The 16265-nt window shown below is 41.6% G+C and overlaps 2 protein-coding genes across 2 annotated transcripts; both read right to left on the bottom strand.

The window, feature by feature from the left end:
* Nucleotides 1-551: 551 nt before the first annotated feature.
* LOC122769033 (glutathione S-transferase theta-3-like) lies at nucleotides 552-4464 on the bottom strand. Its single transcript, XM_044025294.1, has 5 exons — nucleotides 3511-4464; nucleotides 3116-3203; nucleotides 2076-2232; nucleotides 1305-1481; nucleotides 552-822 (listed from the first exon to the last, which is right to left on the bottom strand). Exons 1-5 carry the CDS (start codon nucleotides 3614-3616, stop codon nucleotides 619-621), a joined length of 732 nt encoding a protein of 243 aa, XP_043881229.1. The 5' UTR covers nucleotides 3617-4464; the 3' UTR covers nucleotides 552-618.
* A 518-nt stretch (nucleotides 4465-4982) lies between these two features.
* LOC122769762 (glutathione S-transferase theta-1-like) lies at nucleotides 4983-8899 on the bottom strand. The gene is made up of 5 exons (XM_044026577.1): nucleotides 8659-8899; nucleotides 7966-8053; nucleotides 6579-6735; nucleotides 6297-6473; nucleotides 4983-5329 (listed from the first exon to the last, which is right to left on the bottom strand). Exons 1-5 carry the CDS (start codon nucleotides 8762-8764, stop codon nucleotides 5108-5110), a joined length of 750 nt encoding a protein of 249 aa, XP_043882512.1. The 5' UTR covers nucleotides 8765-8899; the 3' UTR covers nucleotides 4983-5107.
* Nucleotides 8900-16265: the final 7366 nt, after the last annotated feature.

The following is a 16265-nucleotide window of genomic DNA, read 5'->3' as shown; positions in this document are numbered from 1 at the left end:
AACTCGAGTCTAAATATGGAATTTGTTTTTATTGATTTTATCTTCTCTTACTTGTAATTATTGTTGTTTTATTGCTCTTATATTTGTATTATTTTATTATGTTGTTTACTACTGTGAAGCACTTTGGTGATTAGGAACTAAGCAGGAAAAACAGTTGAAGCTTAAAAGTGTGAGAAAGAAATCCACTTGCACTGTTTGGATTTTGTAAAATTCTGGATTTTATTGCTTGAAAATGTATTTAATGGCACAACTGTCAGCTGGATGTCAGTGTGACCACACAGCTGCAGGTAAATGATCCTCTGAAGAATGTATGTATATACGTGTATATATATATATATATATGTATATATATATATATATATATATGTATACTGTATACTGAGGTTAAATATATACGTATATATGTATATATATGTATATATATGTATATATATATATATATATATATATATGTATATATATATATATATATATATGTATACTGTATACTGAGGTTAAATATATACGTATACGTTAAATATATACGTATATATATGTATATATATATATATATATATATATACATATATATATACTGTATACTGAGGTTAAAACCATTTGTCACATCAGTGGGAAATTTCACCAGTTGAAAACCTTCTGGAACTTGGGAATGAGCGCCTGCAGGTGGCTGCTTCTCTGCATCTCCTGAGGAAGACTGTTCACCTTCATCACCGACTCGTGAGCTTCATCAAACAGCTTTTTACCAACTTCCTGCTTCACTCGCTCTCTCCAGGCGATCAGCCTCGGGTGGCCTTCAAGCACGTTCAGGCCGGTTCCAATGGGCTGCACACACACACACACACACACACACACACACACGCAGACACACACACCTGAGAACAGTAAGGTGGTTTACAGAAAGTCTTCACTCTCCCACACCAAAGCCCATAGAGAAAGTCAGTGATTTTAGCTGCTGGTCCTCTGCTGCCTCGTGTGGTCACTCTGTGTCACTGACATAAACCTGAATGAAGGATTTCAAACACTGAAGAGACAAAATAATAAATCAGAGAAATAAAAAACTGGATAAGAAAATAAAAGAGTAGAGTGCAAATATTTACAGGAGAGAAATATGAATACAAATGTTAGTTCTGCAATGTGTCAAAACAAAAGATAAAAGAATAGAAATAGTTATTTTAAGTGTGTTAGAGGGAACGTGTCAACAACAAGCACCAGCTGCTCAGTACCTGGAACAGATATACATTTCCTGGACTAATGCTCCACCTAGTGGTGAGTAGCAGTACTGTAAATACAAACAACATTATTACCTGCATGAGCTCAATCACAGCCACCAGATCAGCCAGAGACACTTTGTCTCCGACGATGAACGCTTTGTCCTGCAGGAACTTCTCCTCCAGCAGATTCACGGACTGTGTGAGGTTCTCGACAGCAGCGTCCATCTTGTCCTCGGGCACCTCTGAGCCCATGATGAGAGGATACAGGGTCTGTCCACAGAGGAGACACACACTCATGTCCTGCTTTTAAAGGCTGTTGCATTGACAATCGTCATCATTTATTGGAGTATTTATACAGTATATTGATTAAAAGGTCACTTAATAACCTAATTATTTGTGTTACAACAGGATTTAAACCCTAGTGTAACACACGTCCCTAATTTAACGTGGAAACAAACCAAGTGTCATCTGAAAGGAAAGTTTTTGGGAAGTTTGCAAAAATTCTGCAACTTCGTTTAGGGACCCCAAAAAAAAAAACTTTCAAGGACCCATGGGAACCCTGAAGCATTACAGTCAAGCACTTTCAATGACCCATATCTATTAATTCAGAAACATTCAAGGGCCTTGAATACTTTTTTTCAAATTCCCAACACTGAGCCAGCGCCAGAAAACAACAAAGTCTGAAGACGAAAACAATGGAGTGATGATATCTAGGCCGCCCCCTGGTGGCAGTGTGGGTGATAAAGTGTTACACCATTCAGTTCACTGATGGCGTTTCTACAGTGTGTGATTGATGGAACTGAAACGTCAAAGTTCACGATGTAAAACAAACGGTGAGGTGAGGCCGCGGCGCTGGACTCTCACCCGCAGCAGGAAGACCCTTGAGCCATGAATCCGGAGGTTCAGGTGCTGCCAGGACAGGTATTCATTAACACGAGCCTGCTGCTGCAGGTCGGCCGGGTACCAGTGATCCCCCGCTGACGAGGCGTGTTTCTGTGCCAGGAACTTCAGGATGGCGACGCTGCCACAGACACGACACGAGTCAAACGTCGAGTAAATATTAGTTTTAGTGCTTTTTATTTATTTATTTTTTATTTTTTTTAAAAATCTACATTTAAAACATCATGAATCACAAAAATAAAAATGAGCTTCAACATTTACTTCGTGTCACTTCATCACAAACTTAAGATTAGTAAACAGCAGTCCTTAACTACTACGTTAACTTCCTTAACTACCATAACTACCTTAACACAAACACAGCTCTAACGTAGCGATCTCAGCTAACACAGCTAAACAAAGCTAATACCATTTCTAACATGAGCTAAACTTTTCTCACATCATGAGCTTGGACTTCTGCACCTGAGCTAACATAGCTAACATGTGAGCACTTTCTTAATACTTACTTACTTGTGTTGCTAAAGCTCGACTGACTCAGCGTCTTTAGCTAAGTTAGCTTATAAAGCTGTTGTAACATGAAATAAACTTTAGCTAACTTTGCTTGTGAAGCTACAGCTAAATTACACAAACACTAACTTTAACTTAGCTATATATCACCTATTAGCATTTAAAGCTAATAATGTGCTACTAACATCAGATGAATATCAACCTTATCTCCAGCTAACGTTGGATAAACCTGATAAATTCCTAATCGCTAGCTCTGTAGATAGCTTTGCTAACTGAACTTGTGAACATCGCAAAAACTTAGCTGATGCTACTTAGCTGATGCTACTTAGCTGATGCTACTTAGCTGATGCTACTGAACTGAGTTTTTCTCTGTGATTGTGTCTCTCGTCGTCTGACTTGTTCAGGATCAGATTTCTAAGAAAACATTAAAGCTGTTTCACAGTTTATTCTTTTTAAACTTCTCTGTATGATCTGTAGACGTGAGGGAATCAAACCCTCACCTTTCTGTCAGAATGAAGCTTCCCTCCTTCATGACAGGAACCTTCCTGATGGAGCTGATTCTGCCAAACTCCTCAGTGTACTGTTGACCTGAGACACACACACACACACACAGTTAGAACGTCACTTGTGTTGTTGTGATTCTTTCTTTCAAACAAACTCAGATTGTTTCACAGTCAAAGTCCTGACGTTAATGAAAATGTGACATAAGTACTTAGTAATTAGGACTTAATTTTGGAAAGATTTTTAGAAAAATGTCTTCAGCACTGTTGTTTTTATCAGGGAGTCAAAGCCGACAGGACGTTGACCTTCCCGCAGCGGACGTGTGTCGTCGTTAGAATGTGAGAGATTAAAACCATGCACAGATTATTAAAGTGTCTGCTGTCGATGGATTTACCTGCAGAAAGCTTCACCAGCTTGAAGTCAAAGGGAATCTGGAGCACTTTGGCGAACAGGAAGACGGAGCGACAGGGCGGAGAGATGAGGTCCAGGTACAGCTCCATGCTGTCAGAGTGTGGACGCCGCAGAGACGCCGCAGAGACGCCGCGTCCTCTCCGTCTTTTGTACCGTCCTCCGTCTCACCAGGACTCCGCCTCAGTGAGCCGTCTGACCTTTGACCTGTGGTTGCTCAAACACAGAGTAAACACTGGTGACATTTGCACAGTTCAGGGTTTTTTTTTGTTACCTTCAAATTTAAAACAACTTCATTTTTTAACATTTTAAACAAAGTAGAAAATATTTCAGTTCACACGACTTTTCTAGAATCCGAGCACGGCAGAGGTCATGTGACCACGGTGAGCCACACCTAAAACACAGGCTAATATAAAGCATTAAGGAGAATTATTATATATATATATATATATATATATATATATATTATTATATACATGTACAGTTATTAACGTCTAAGGTTCACATAATGTTCACGGTCGTAAAACGAGCCTCACTTCTGCAAAAGAAGAAGAAGAAACTAAAACACTCATCGTTACACTCTGGAGACGCTGACCTGGGGCCACACGGTGGAGCGGCGGCTCTCGACGTTGTTGTGTCAGCGTGAGTTAGCATGTTCTCTGTTTGTCTGCGTGGGTTCTCTGACGTCCTGCCAGAGTCCAGAAAAGACATTCTGCTGGTGGGGGGGATCGTGGGTCGCACTGTTGCCTCATAGCAAGAAGGTCAGCGGTTCAAATCCTGGTTTGACTGAGGCTGTTTGTTGTGTTCACACATTCACACACTTCTAGTTGAAAAACTGGCCCGACCACTGAGCCACCACTGAGCCACCGTGGCTAACTCAATGCTTTATGAATACTTTTACTTTAACTTCTAAAACTTAAGAATATTTTTATTATTTATTTATTATCAGAAAATGACTTTTGATTATATACATATATACGTATATATGTATACATATATACGTATATATGTATACATATATACATTATACTGTATATATGTCTAATGTACGTATATGTATATATATACATATATGTACATATATACAGTATAATGTATATATGTGCACATATACTGTACATATACGTACATATATGCATATATACAGTATACTGTATATATGTACATATATACAGTATAATGTATATATGTGCACATATACGTACATATATGCATTTATACAGTATACTGTGTATATATACATATATACGTACATATACACATATATACGTGTATATATGTATACATATATACATTATAATAATAATTAATAACATATTAATTTATCACCAGGGAAACACCAGTAATCTGGATTAGGAACACACCTGTACCTTAGAGGGATGATAACACAGCCAGTGACTTTAAGCTGCTGTAACCTTAAAGTTACAAACTCTCTGAGATTTAGAAGAAAAATTCCCATTTTCCGTTTCATAAAACTCATGTTTTTATTGTTGGGAAATGTTTGACGCTTCAGCTGCAGGTAAATATTCCTCAGCACCAAAACCTGAAGATGATTTAACCTGAAGGTTAAAAACCCGCTGTAATCATATGAGTGAGAAATGGTGTAAAACCTTCTGGAACCTGGGAACGAGCGCCTGCAGGTGGCTGCTGCTGCTGCTCTGCATCTCCTGTAAGACGCTGCTCGCATTCACGATCGACGCGTGAGCTTCAGCAAACAGCTGTTTACCCACTTCCTGCTCCACTCGCTCTCTCCAGGCGATCAGACGCGGACGACCTTCGAGCACGTCCAGGCCGGTGCCAGCGGGCTGCCACACACACACACACACACGCACACACACACACATGACATTACATCACATGTCATTTAGCAGACACTTTTATCCAAAGCCACTTACAAAGTGCATTTAAACATTTGGGTACAAATAAGAGCTAAGTAAGAGCTTCAAGTAGATCAAACTATGAAGTGCCATATACGTGTCGTCGTCTTAGTCGAGGTAGAGTCGGAACAAATGTGTTTTTAGTCGGCGGCGGAAGATGTGGAGGCTTTGTGCTGTCCGGTTGATGGGTTGATCTTCCGCCGCCGACTGAAAACACATTTGTTCCGACTTTACCTCGACTAAGACGACGACACACGCGCACGCACACGCGCGCACACACACACACACACCAAACCTCAGAGAGAAAATGAGTGATTTTAGCTGCTGGTCCTCTGCTGCCTCGTGTGGTCACTCTGTGTCACTGAGGTCAATCTGAACAAAGGACTTCAATTTGACATTTGAACTGGACATTTGGACATTTGAACTGAGTGATGGAGGCAGCAGTGTGTGTGTGTGTGTGTGTGTGTGTGATCAGTGATTTTCTGGTGTGGGAGAGTGAGTGTGTCTCACAGTGAGACAAAGACGTGAACGTGTTCTTAAGACATCGTAGACTTAAACTGATGCAGATCATATGAGATAAACCCTGTGTTTTGATTTATAATCAGATGATCTTAATTCAGACTGACAAAGAAAATGAACAAAACATTAAAACAGTTCAATCAAATAAATAATAAATAAAAAACTCAACAACTTGAGCAGTGGTCTCTACATGGATCTACAGCCGACGTTCCTTTGGCTTTAACTCTCACAGAGGGATTTTGTCAGTTTGAGCAGCATCAGAGAAATGTGGTCCTGGTTGTTCTAGGTCCAGTTTCACAGGATCTTCTTCAAGAACCTGAAATGAAATCTCTCTCTCTTTCCTGTGCAGTAAAGAAAACACAAAGATTATTATTACCTGCATGATCTCAACGATGGCCACCAGATCAGCCAGAGACACTTGGTCTCCGATGATGAACGGCTTGTCCTGCAGGAACTTCTCCTCCAGCAGATTCAGGGACTGTTTGAGATCTTCAACAGCAGCGTCCGTCTTCTTCTTGGGAACCTCTGAGCCCATGACCAGAGGATAAAAGGCCTGATCACAGAGGAATCAGTGATTAGAGTTCTGGGCGATAAAGCACCAGGGTTACGTCACAGTTTGTTCTTCAGGTCAGGTGAGGACGCGGCGCTGGACTCTCACCCAGAGCAGGAAGACCCGTGAGCCATGAACCCGGAGGTTCAGGTGCTGCCAGGACAGGTATTCATTAACGCGAGCCTGCTGCCGCAGGTCGGCCGGGTACCAGTGATCCGCCGCTGACGAGGCGTGTTTCTGTGCCAGGAACTTCAGGATGGCGACGCTGCCACAGACGACGACGACGACGACAGAGACAAACACAAATGTCATTTATGAACCACGACTTTCATGAAAATAAAAACCTTTAAAATGTCACTTTATACTTTTGCCTCATTTAGAATTTGACACAAATAAAACAATTCACTTTATCAGAACACAATTGTTTTTATGGGTATTTTTCTCCGGCATTAAAAAAACGTTCAAATAAAACAAACCTTTAGATTCATTATGTTATCAAAGTTAAAGTTAGATAAACTTTATGTTTCAATAATCAGGTCCAACTTAGCTACCTAAGCTAACTCGTCTTTAAATGATAAAATGAACATTTAATAAACTGTAGCTAACTGACCTGTAAGTTAGGGTTTAGCTACCTCGGGTTACTAAGCATGTAAAGCTAATACTGTGTTTCTAACATTGAATAAACCTTGCTCCTGAGCAGACTTAGCTACATTGGCTAACTTTGCTTATAAAGCCACAAACATTGGACAGATGTTGGTTCTGCTCGCTAGCTCTGACTTAGCTCATTGTCACCTTTTCACTAATAAAGTGATCGCTAACATAAGATAAAACTCTGTCGTGCTCTCCAGCTCTAGCTAAGCTATCGCGGTAACTTAGCTTTTAAAGCTAATCATGTGTTTCGAGCACTGGATAAACTTTGTTCAAATCACCAGCCCTGTAGCTACTGTAGCTAACTTAGCTTTTAAAGCTAATACCATGTTTCTAATACTAGATAAACTTTGTTCAGATTACCAGCCTTGTAGCTACTGTAGCTAACTTAGCTTTTAAAGCTAACACCATGTTTCTAACACTGGATAAACTTTGTTCAGATCACCAGCTTTGTAGCTACTGTAGCTAACTTAGCTTTTAAAGCTAACACCATGTTTCTAATACTAGATAAACTTTGTTCAGATTACCAGCCTTGTAGCTACTGTAGCTAACTTAGCTTTTAAAGCTAACACCATGTTTCTAACACTGGATAAACTTTGTTCAGATCACCAGCCCTGTAGCTAACTTAGCTTTTAAAGCTAACACCATGTTTCTAACACTGGATAAACTTTGTTCAGATCACCAGCCTTGTAGCTACTGTAGCTAACTTAGCTTTTAAAGCTAACACCATGTTTCTAACACTGGATAAACTATGATTACTGACTTTTCTTCTGTGGTTTAACTTTTCAAACATCAGATTAGAACTTTTTTTAAATGATCTGTCGACGTGAGGGAATCAAACCCTGACCTTTCTGTCAGAATGAAGCTTCCTTCCTTCATGACAGGAACCTTCTTAATGAGGTTGATTTGGCCAAACTCCTCACTGTACTGTTGACCTGAGACACAAACACACACAAACACAATAATAGATCATGTTAACGTTGTGTAGCAGCTCCATCTGAAAACCTGTCAAAACAAAGTCCAGAAAAGTCTCTAAACTCTAAACTGTCTTTCATGTAACGACAGATTCATTGTTGTTTACATTAACTCACAATGAGTCTTTTCTATTTATATCAGATCAGCGGGAAATGACCGCATTAAAGTAAACAAACTAAACATGATTTGAATGTTGATGCTAACTGAACGCTAAATAACACACTACATTACACACACTGCACCTTTAAAAGTTATTTGTACATAAGTGTAATTATGTGAAACATCCAGCAGATGGCAGCAAATTTGGCCCGAGATCTTTTTAAAAAACAACCTCTCTCGTCTTCTCTTTTTCGTCTGTTTTGAATTAACTCAAACACCTCAGCGATGATGTCATGTTTTGTTTAAATGCTTTGACCTCTGACCCCGGGAGTTTTATTCTTCCTTCCTTTCTTTAACGCGAGAAGTCAAGGTTTCTCTAAACTGCGTCATCACAGAAAAAGAGAGGTACAAAGAGAGGGGCAAAGATTACGTAACAAACATCTGGATGAACAAACCGGACATTTACCCGTCATGAGCTGCACCAGCTTGAAGTCAAAGGGAATCTGGAGCACTTTGGCGAACAGGAAGACGGAGCGACAGGGCGGAGAGATGAGGTCCAGGTACAGCTCCATGCTGTCAGAGACGCTGCAGAGACGCCGCAGAGACGCTTCGTCTTTTCTACTGCTGTCCTCCGTCTGACCGGGACTCCGCCTCCTCTCAGTGGGTGTTCTGACTGTGGTGAAAGTGTGACCTTTGACCTCCTCAGGCTGGTCAAACAGACACACAGCAAACACTGCAGAGAGAAACACACACACACACACACAGTGTGTTACGGCCGCTGCTGCTGATTAGTATATGTTCATTGTGTGTTCCCATGAGTGAGTCTGCCAGGCATGCAAAGCAAGCTGTGCGACTCCCTGATGAGGATTGGTACGGCTGAAGCAGAGGCGGCGTACTTCCTGCATCCTGTTCACCTGCGTCTGTGATTGGTGATGCTGTGAATCTGCTGAATCTACCAATCGAGACTCTGCAATCAACTCCAGCAGCAAATAAATAGCTAGCTTGATTGAAATTGAGTGTTTGTTTAGTTTGCCTGGCTGGAAACTATATGAGTTGTTTCAGCCAGTGTATTAAATGTTTGTATATTTAACCAGTTCACAGAGGACCTTGATGGTCTCTCCTTCTTTTGTTGAGTTTCTTTTGCAGAATAGCTGCTTGTTTGTTTTGTGTTTGTTTTGTGTTTGTAAAGCTTCTGGGTGCTGACCACCTTTAGTTATTTGGTGTTCCTTTTTTTTAAGAACAAAATAGTGGATGATGTTACTTTGTGTGTTAGTTATTTGTCAGCACCTGTACAGCCTCGTTCTGTTGTGTTTTCTTGTGCATGTGCACCCTCCTTAGTTAATTACATGCCTGACTTTACCCTAAAACCAGTCCAGTTGTCCCTTTCCACCTCATTTCTGATTCCCAATGTCTTGTTACTGCTCTCCATAACGGGCGGGGTCGTAACACAGTGACACACGTGAGTGTCTGTAATCTGAGATTAGAACGAGATCACAGGAGGATACAGTTCCCTCCTCAAGTGTTAGAACAGTTCAGATTGAGACAAAGATGAACTTTGACCCAAGTGATGGAGAAATGATCACACATAGGAGCTCATGTGTGACACACGGTGGAGGTCATGTGTCACGGCGTGATGATGTCACACACTCTGTTGCTGCAGTGCCCTCTCCTCAGCAGCAGAGGGCAGCAGAGTCTGGGTGTTTGTGTCACTTGTTGAAGGTCACGTCAGTTCATGAGTGCCGGTGAGGAGACACTGAAACACCGACACAGACTCTCTGACCGCAGCTGGACTGAGAGTCCGATCCACACGGATTCATCCAGGAACCTGAACCTGAACCTGAACACCAAAGACCTGCAGGAGGACAAACGCAGTCATGTGACAACTGTGATAAATGTGTAGATTTTCTGTTGGTTTTGCTCATCTATAGTTTCATAATCACCTTTAATCCTAACGTAATCCAGGTTAATGTGACCTGCTTTAATGCTGCTGCTCCTCCTCCTCCAGACTCCGCCCTGATTTATTTCATAATCACTGAACTGTTGCAAAACACTTATTTAACATCAACAGAGACAGACTTTTTTTTTCAGCTGCCATAAACCTGACGACTTAATTTATACTTAACTTATACTTCATTTATACTTTTATACTTCATTTATACTTAACTTATACTTCATTTATACTTAATTTATACTTCATTTATACTTAACTGTAGTTTTTAGTTATGTTAATTATTTGAAATCTACTTTGAATTAATTTTGTTGTTCTTTGACATTTAGAGATTTAGAATTTGATTTTTGTATATGTATATATATTTATATATATATGTATATGTATACATATATATGATCCAGTATGAGACGTGGATTTGACCTGTTTTCCTTGTTGATTTGTGTTGTTTTTATATATTTTTTACAGTATTTTCTTGTTTTATTGTTTGTTTTTAGTATTTTTTATTTTATACTTGAATTATCTCTGATGTGCAGCTGGATTATAACGACTGAAGTTCTGCAAATCACTGTGATCAATCTCTAATCTAATCTAATGTAATGTAATCTAACGAGTGGGATTGAAAGTAAAATCCTTCCCCAGTTTTCCAGGCTGTGAAGAACTCGTGAACTCTGTCGACAGAAACTTCTGTGTCACAGAAAACGCTGCACACACATGTTTGCTGACGTCAACTGAAAACAGGAAACCTCCTCATTTAACCACAGAAGAAGAAGACCGTGATGAAGACCATGATGAAGACCATGATGAAGACCATGATGAAGATGAAGAAGCATGAAAACTGAGATCACAGCAGAAAAAAAGCTGCAGTTTTCTGGGTCTGTTTCCAGCTTCTTTGTTCTAGTGCTGTGGTGAAGTCTGCGCGCACACACACACACACACACACACACGTGCACACACACTCAGGAGGAGGCGGAGCTGCAGAGCGTCCGCTTGCATCCATGCGTCTGCTCTGCATTAAGCGTGGACACGCGCGCTCACACTGTGACAGAGACGTCGGGCACAGGCTGTAAATCAGATTTCACATGAATGAGACGTTTGCAGGCCAGTGAAGCTCCGGGGCACGGGGATCAAACCTGTGACCCGACAACCCACGGAACCCGGCAGACCACCGTGCACCTGGGCCAAAACAAACCACAGAACACAGAAACAGCCTCATATTAAAGAATCCTCCTGCCTCTGATAATCAGAGATGATCAAATAATCAATGTTGTGTGAGTGACCACACGAGGCAGCAGAGGTCAGAGGTCAGAGCTTCCCTCAGGTGTTTCAAACACATCAGTGTGTCTCCGTTAAATCGCCTAAAAACCAGCGTGAAGTTTCTCCTCAGCTCACTGACGTTCATGACGCGTGAAGAACGTGGAGGACAAACGTTCTCCTCCTGCTCTGAAACGACTTTAAAACTTTACATCTCAGAGGTCAGAGGACACGTTCATCGTCTTGAATTTATGAAATCTGCATCTTTGCATTGATTTTGTGTGCAATCTGCGCTCTAATCCAGGTCTAATCCAGGTCTAATCCAGGTCTAATCTTGTCATCTCTGGGTCCAGGTGAAGCCTTTTCAGGTGAATCACTGCCGTGGAGTTTCCGTGAGGCCTGAGGCGGCAGCTGTTGTTTTCAGTGGTTTATCACACACACACACACACACGCACACACACACGCACACACGCACACGTCACACGCACACACGCACACGCACACACACACAGCTGATAGAGCTCAGTGTTTTCCTGCAAAAACCATAAAACAGAACCACAGCAGAAGTGCATAGCGTAGCATTCCACCGCGCTGATGCTGAGTCGCTGTTTACACGTGTGTGTGTGTGTGTGTGTGTGTGTGTGAGTGAGTGAAGGTGCTCCTGTCAGCACCTTCACTCACTCACACACACACTCACTCACTCACAAACACATGCATTTTAAAGGTGCAGTACGAGAGTTTCTGCATCTTTAACTCACACATACATAATAACAACAACAACAACAACAATAATAATAATAATAATGATGTGTGATTTATTCACTCCATCACTCATATTTGTGAACGTGTGAACCAGTGAGTTTCATGTTGTTATCTGGGCGTTTTTTTGACGACGTAACGTTAAAAACATTAAACATAAAAACAACAGCTGCTCTTTACTCACATTCATATATGTATGAGACATAAAATGACCACGAGAGTTTTCATGGTGTTTATGGTTTGGTGTTGCTCCGCCCACCAAACACCCATCCAATCACACGGCTCGTAGCACTTCAAAGTAAAAGCCTTTAACCAAACAGTGTTGATTTATTTGAGCTTTTTTAACGTATTTTCTGACGGTGGCTGATGAAGAACCTTCTCACTGATGACGTCATAAACCATCATCATCATCATCATCATCATACTCCCGTGTTTGCAGAATCACACTTTGATCCATCAGACGACAAAGTTCTTAACAAGTTCAGACGTATAATGATTCCCCGCTGAATCAGCAGTAGAACAATTTACTCACGGGGAAGTACAGCAGCAGATATGAGTCATGTGACCTCGCCGTTGAGATGTGAAGGACGCGTCGCTGAAGGTCTGGAGGTCAGAACCAGCCGCTGGACTGTAGACCGGGTCTTTGAAAACAAAGAACAAAGAAAAACACCTGAAAACAACAGTCAGTGACGTCAGCATCAGCCTCCACCAGGGGGCAGCAGTGAAGGTTCGCAGAAGACTGAGGAACAAAAGCACAGAGGCTGCATGAGAAGATGCAAAGCAGGTATTTGAGTTAAGAACAACAAGAAAAAGCTTTTCTGGACTGAGAGAACCAAGATCTGCTCATGATCCCACTCTGTTGCAAATGTTCCATGGAAGTCGATGACGTCGTTCGCTGTCGTCGTTCGCTGTCGTCGTTTGCTGAAGTCGTTCGTTCACGTCATTCGCTGTCGTCGTTCGTTTATGCCGTTCGCTGACGTTGTTCCATTTACGTCGTTCCCTGATGTTGTTCACTGACGTTGTTTGCTAACGCTGTTTGCTGAAGTCGTTCATTTACGTTGTATGCTAACATCGTTCCGTTTATATCATTTGCTGAAGTCGTTTTGCTGACGTCGTTCCCTGATGTTGTTCGCTGACGCCGTTCGCTAATGTCGTTCGCTGAAGTTGTTCGTTTACGTTGTTCGCTAATGTCGTTCGCTGACGTCGTTCACTAATGACGTTCGCTGACGCCGTTCGTTGGAAACACAGCAGAAGTGCAGCAGGGCTACACGTTGGTACAGTGGCCGGCATTGTTACCTCAGAGCAAGAAGGTCAGGTGTGACTGAGGGTCATGTTCTCTCCAGGTTCTCCAGTTTCCACTCACAGTCCAAAAACATGCAGGTTACGTTAGCTGGACTTTAAATGGAGCGTAGCGGTGAATGTGACCCAGGACAAAGTGACAGTCGTATAGACTCATTGCTGTTCATGTTTGATCGTCCCCTATGTGTGTTTTTATTTGCTCTGAGACGAGTTCTCGGTCATTGGTAAATCTCTTCCTGCGCTGGCTATTGTCAGAACACGAGTTACACGAACACGTTATATCATGTTCGCTGCAGATGGTACCAATACATATTTTTTGGATGACAGGTGGCAGCGTGCCAGTGCATAACAGCAGCTCTGAATTACAGCAGAAACACACACTTTCACGAGGACCAGGACCAGGACCAGGATTCTGAAGTCTGTGCCAAGGCTCATAAATACAGGGCTGAGCCTCAGTGACACAATAACAGTGCTGATTAAAGCAGTGATGTCATCCACAACATGCACTTACATGGAAACATGATGTAAAGTGCTTTGAGACACAGTTTCTCCAATGACCTCGAGATCTGACCTCCAAACACAGACTGTGTATGAATTAGTATAAATGCAGTGTCTGAAACCTGTTCTCTTCAAAGCAGAACTTTACAAGTCTTCTTCTCTTCAGAGCTCCCCCTACAGTTTGGGAGTACACATTTTTACGTCTTCACCGTAAACATTCATCCATCGTCAGACTGGAAACAGACCAGGAAACCACCTGGAAACAGCCTGGAAACAGCCTGAAACCAGACCAGGAAACCAGCCTGGAAACAGCCTGGAAACAGCCTGAAACCAGACCAGGAAACCAGCCTGGAAACAGCCTAGCCTGAAACCAGACCAGGAAACCAGCCCAGCCTGAAACCAGACCAGGAAACCACCTGGAAACAACCTGACGCCGTTCATTCATCCATCCATCTCGACTGACTCGAGTTTCCTCTCATTCAAGGAGGTTTTTGTAAAACACTCACTCTCTCACACCAAACCTCATAGAGTAAATCAGTGATTGATCACACACACACAGGAGTTGTTGATCCGCTGTCTGATTTTGTCACTTCGGCATTTGAGATCCTTTGCTCAGATTTACTTCAGTGACACAAAGGTACCACATGAGGCAGCAGAGGACCAGCAGCTCCTGTGTCCCTGCAGCTAAAATCACTGATTTAAGCTGCTGTGGGAAAAGTCTGTCTGTCAGGGAGATAAAGACGTGAATGTGTTCTTATGATATCGTAGACTTAAACTGATAAACGTTTTATAAGATGAAACTTTTTTTAAAGTGGTTTCCTTGTTACAGCTCAGTTCATGACTAAGTAAGAGCACATGACAAAACCTGTGCCTTCAAACATGCTAAGAGTGTGACGTTTGTTAATACTTTGTCACAAAGATCATGCAGATTCTCACGTCTTTAATAAGAGGGTGAATTTTGAATGATGCAGTGACAGTTTTGAGTGTAATTTGTCCTTTAATCGGCCTCCGTACATAAACCTCACATTAATCTCAGCTTCATGTCCAGAAATTAGTGGCTTGGTGTCACTTTCTTATGAAGCTTTGAGCTTTTCTCTGTCATTACACACACACACACACACACACACTGTGTGAGTTTTTATTTAGTGAACAAAGGAAGGAGGCGGGGTCAGAAACCACGGACTGTCCAATAGAAAGCTGTCAAATACTTTTATGATTCATTCTTGTAAATTTTATCACAGTCCTTTAATTCTCGTAAACTCGGACCCTTTAAGTCTTTACACCAGAATTTAATGTGTTTAGAAAAGTATTTCAGTAATGTCACCAACTGGAAATGACCTGGAACCAGACCTGGAAACAGTCTATAAGTAATCTGGAAACAGACTGGAAACAACCTGGAAACCAGACTTGAAACCAGCCTGGAAACAGCCTGGAAACCAGACCAGGAAACCAGCCTGGAAACAGACTGAAACTAGACCAGAAAACCAGCCTGGAAACAGGAAACAGTGTATACATAATCTGGAAACAACCTGCTGTAAAAACAACCTGGAAACAGTCTCAAATACAACAGGAAACCAGCCTGGAAACTGACTGAAAACAGCATGGAAACTGACTGAAAACAGCCTGGAATCTGACTGAAAACAGCCTGAAACTGACTGAAAACAGAAACTGACTGAAAACAGCCTGGAATCTGACTGAAAACAGCCTGGAAATTGACTGACAACAGCGTGAAACTGACTGAAAACAGCCTGGAATCTGACTGAAAACAGCCTGAAACTGACTGAAAATAGCCTGAAACTGACTGAAAACAGCCTGAAATCTGACTGAAAAGCCTGAAATCTGACTGAAAACAGACTGAAAACAGCCTGAAATCTGACTGAAAACAAGAAACTGACAAAACTGAAACTGAAGACAGCCTGGAATCTGACTGAAAACAGCCTGAAATCTGACTGAAAACAGACTGAAATCTGACTGAAAAAGGCCTGAAAACTGACTGAAAACAGCCTGAAACTGACTGAAAACAGACTGAAATCTGAGCCTGAAAACTTGACTGAAAACAGCCTGGAATCTGACTGAAAACAGACTGAAATCTGACTGAAAACAGCCTGCAAACTGACTGAAAACAAATCTGACTGAAAACAGCCTGAAATCTGACTGAAAACAGCCTGAAAAAAAAAAAACTGAAAACAGCCTGAAACTGACTGAAAACAGACTGAAATGACTAAACACTGAAAAAAATCTGACTGAAAACAGCCTGAAACTGCTCTGAAAACTGAAATCTGACTGAAATCTGACTGAAAACAGCCTGAAATCTG

Source organism: Solea senegalensis, linkage group LG5 (genome assembly GCF_019176455.1).
Source record: "Solea senegalensis isolate Sse05_10M linkage group LG5, IFAPA_SoseM_1, whole genome shotgun sequence".
NCBI lineage: Eukaryota > Metazoa > Chordata > Actinopteri > Pleuronectiformes > Soleidae > Solea > Solea senegalensis.
The sequence above is the reverse complement of the archived record's forward strand: the minus strand, read 5'-3'. Positions and strand labels throughout refer to the sequence as shown.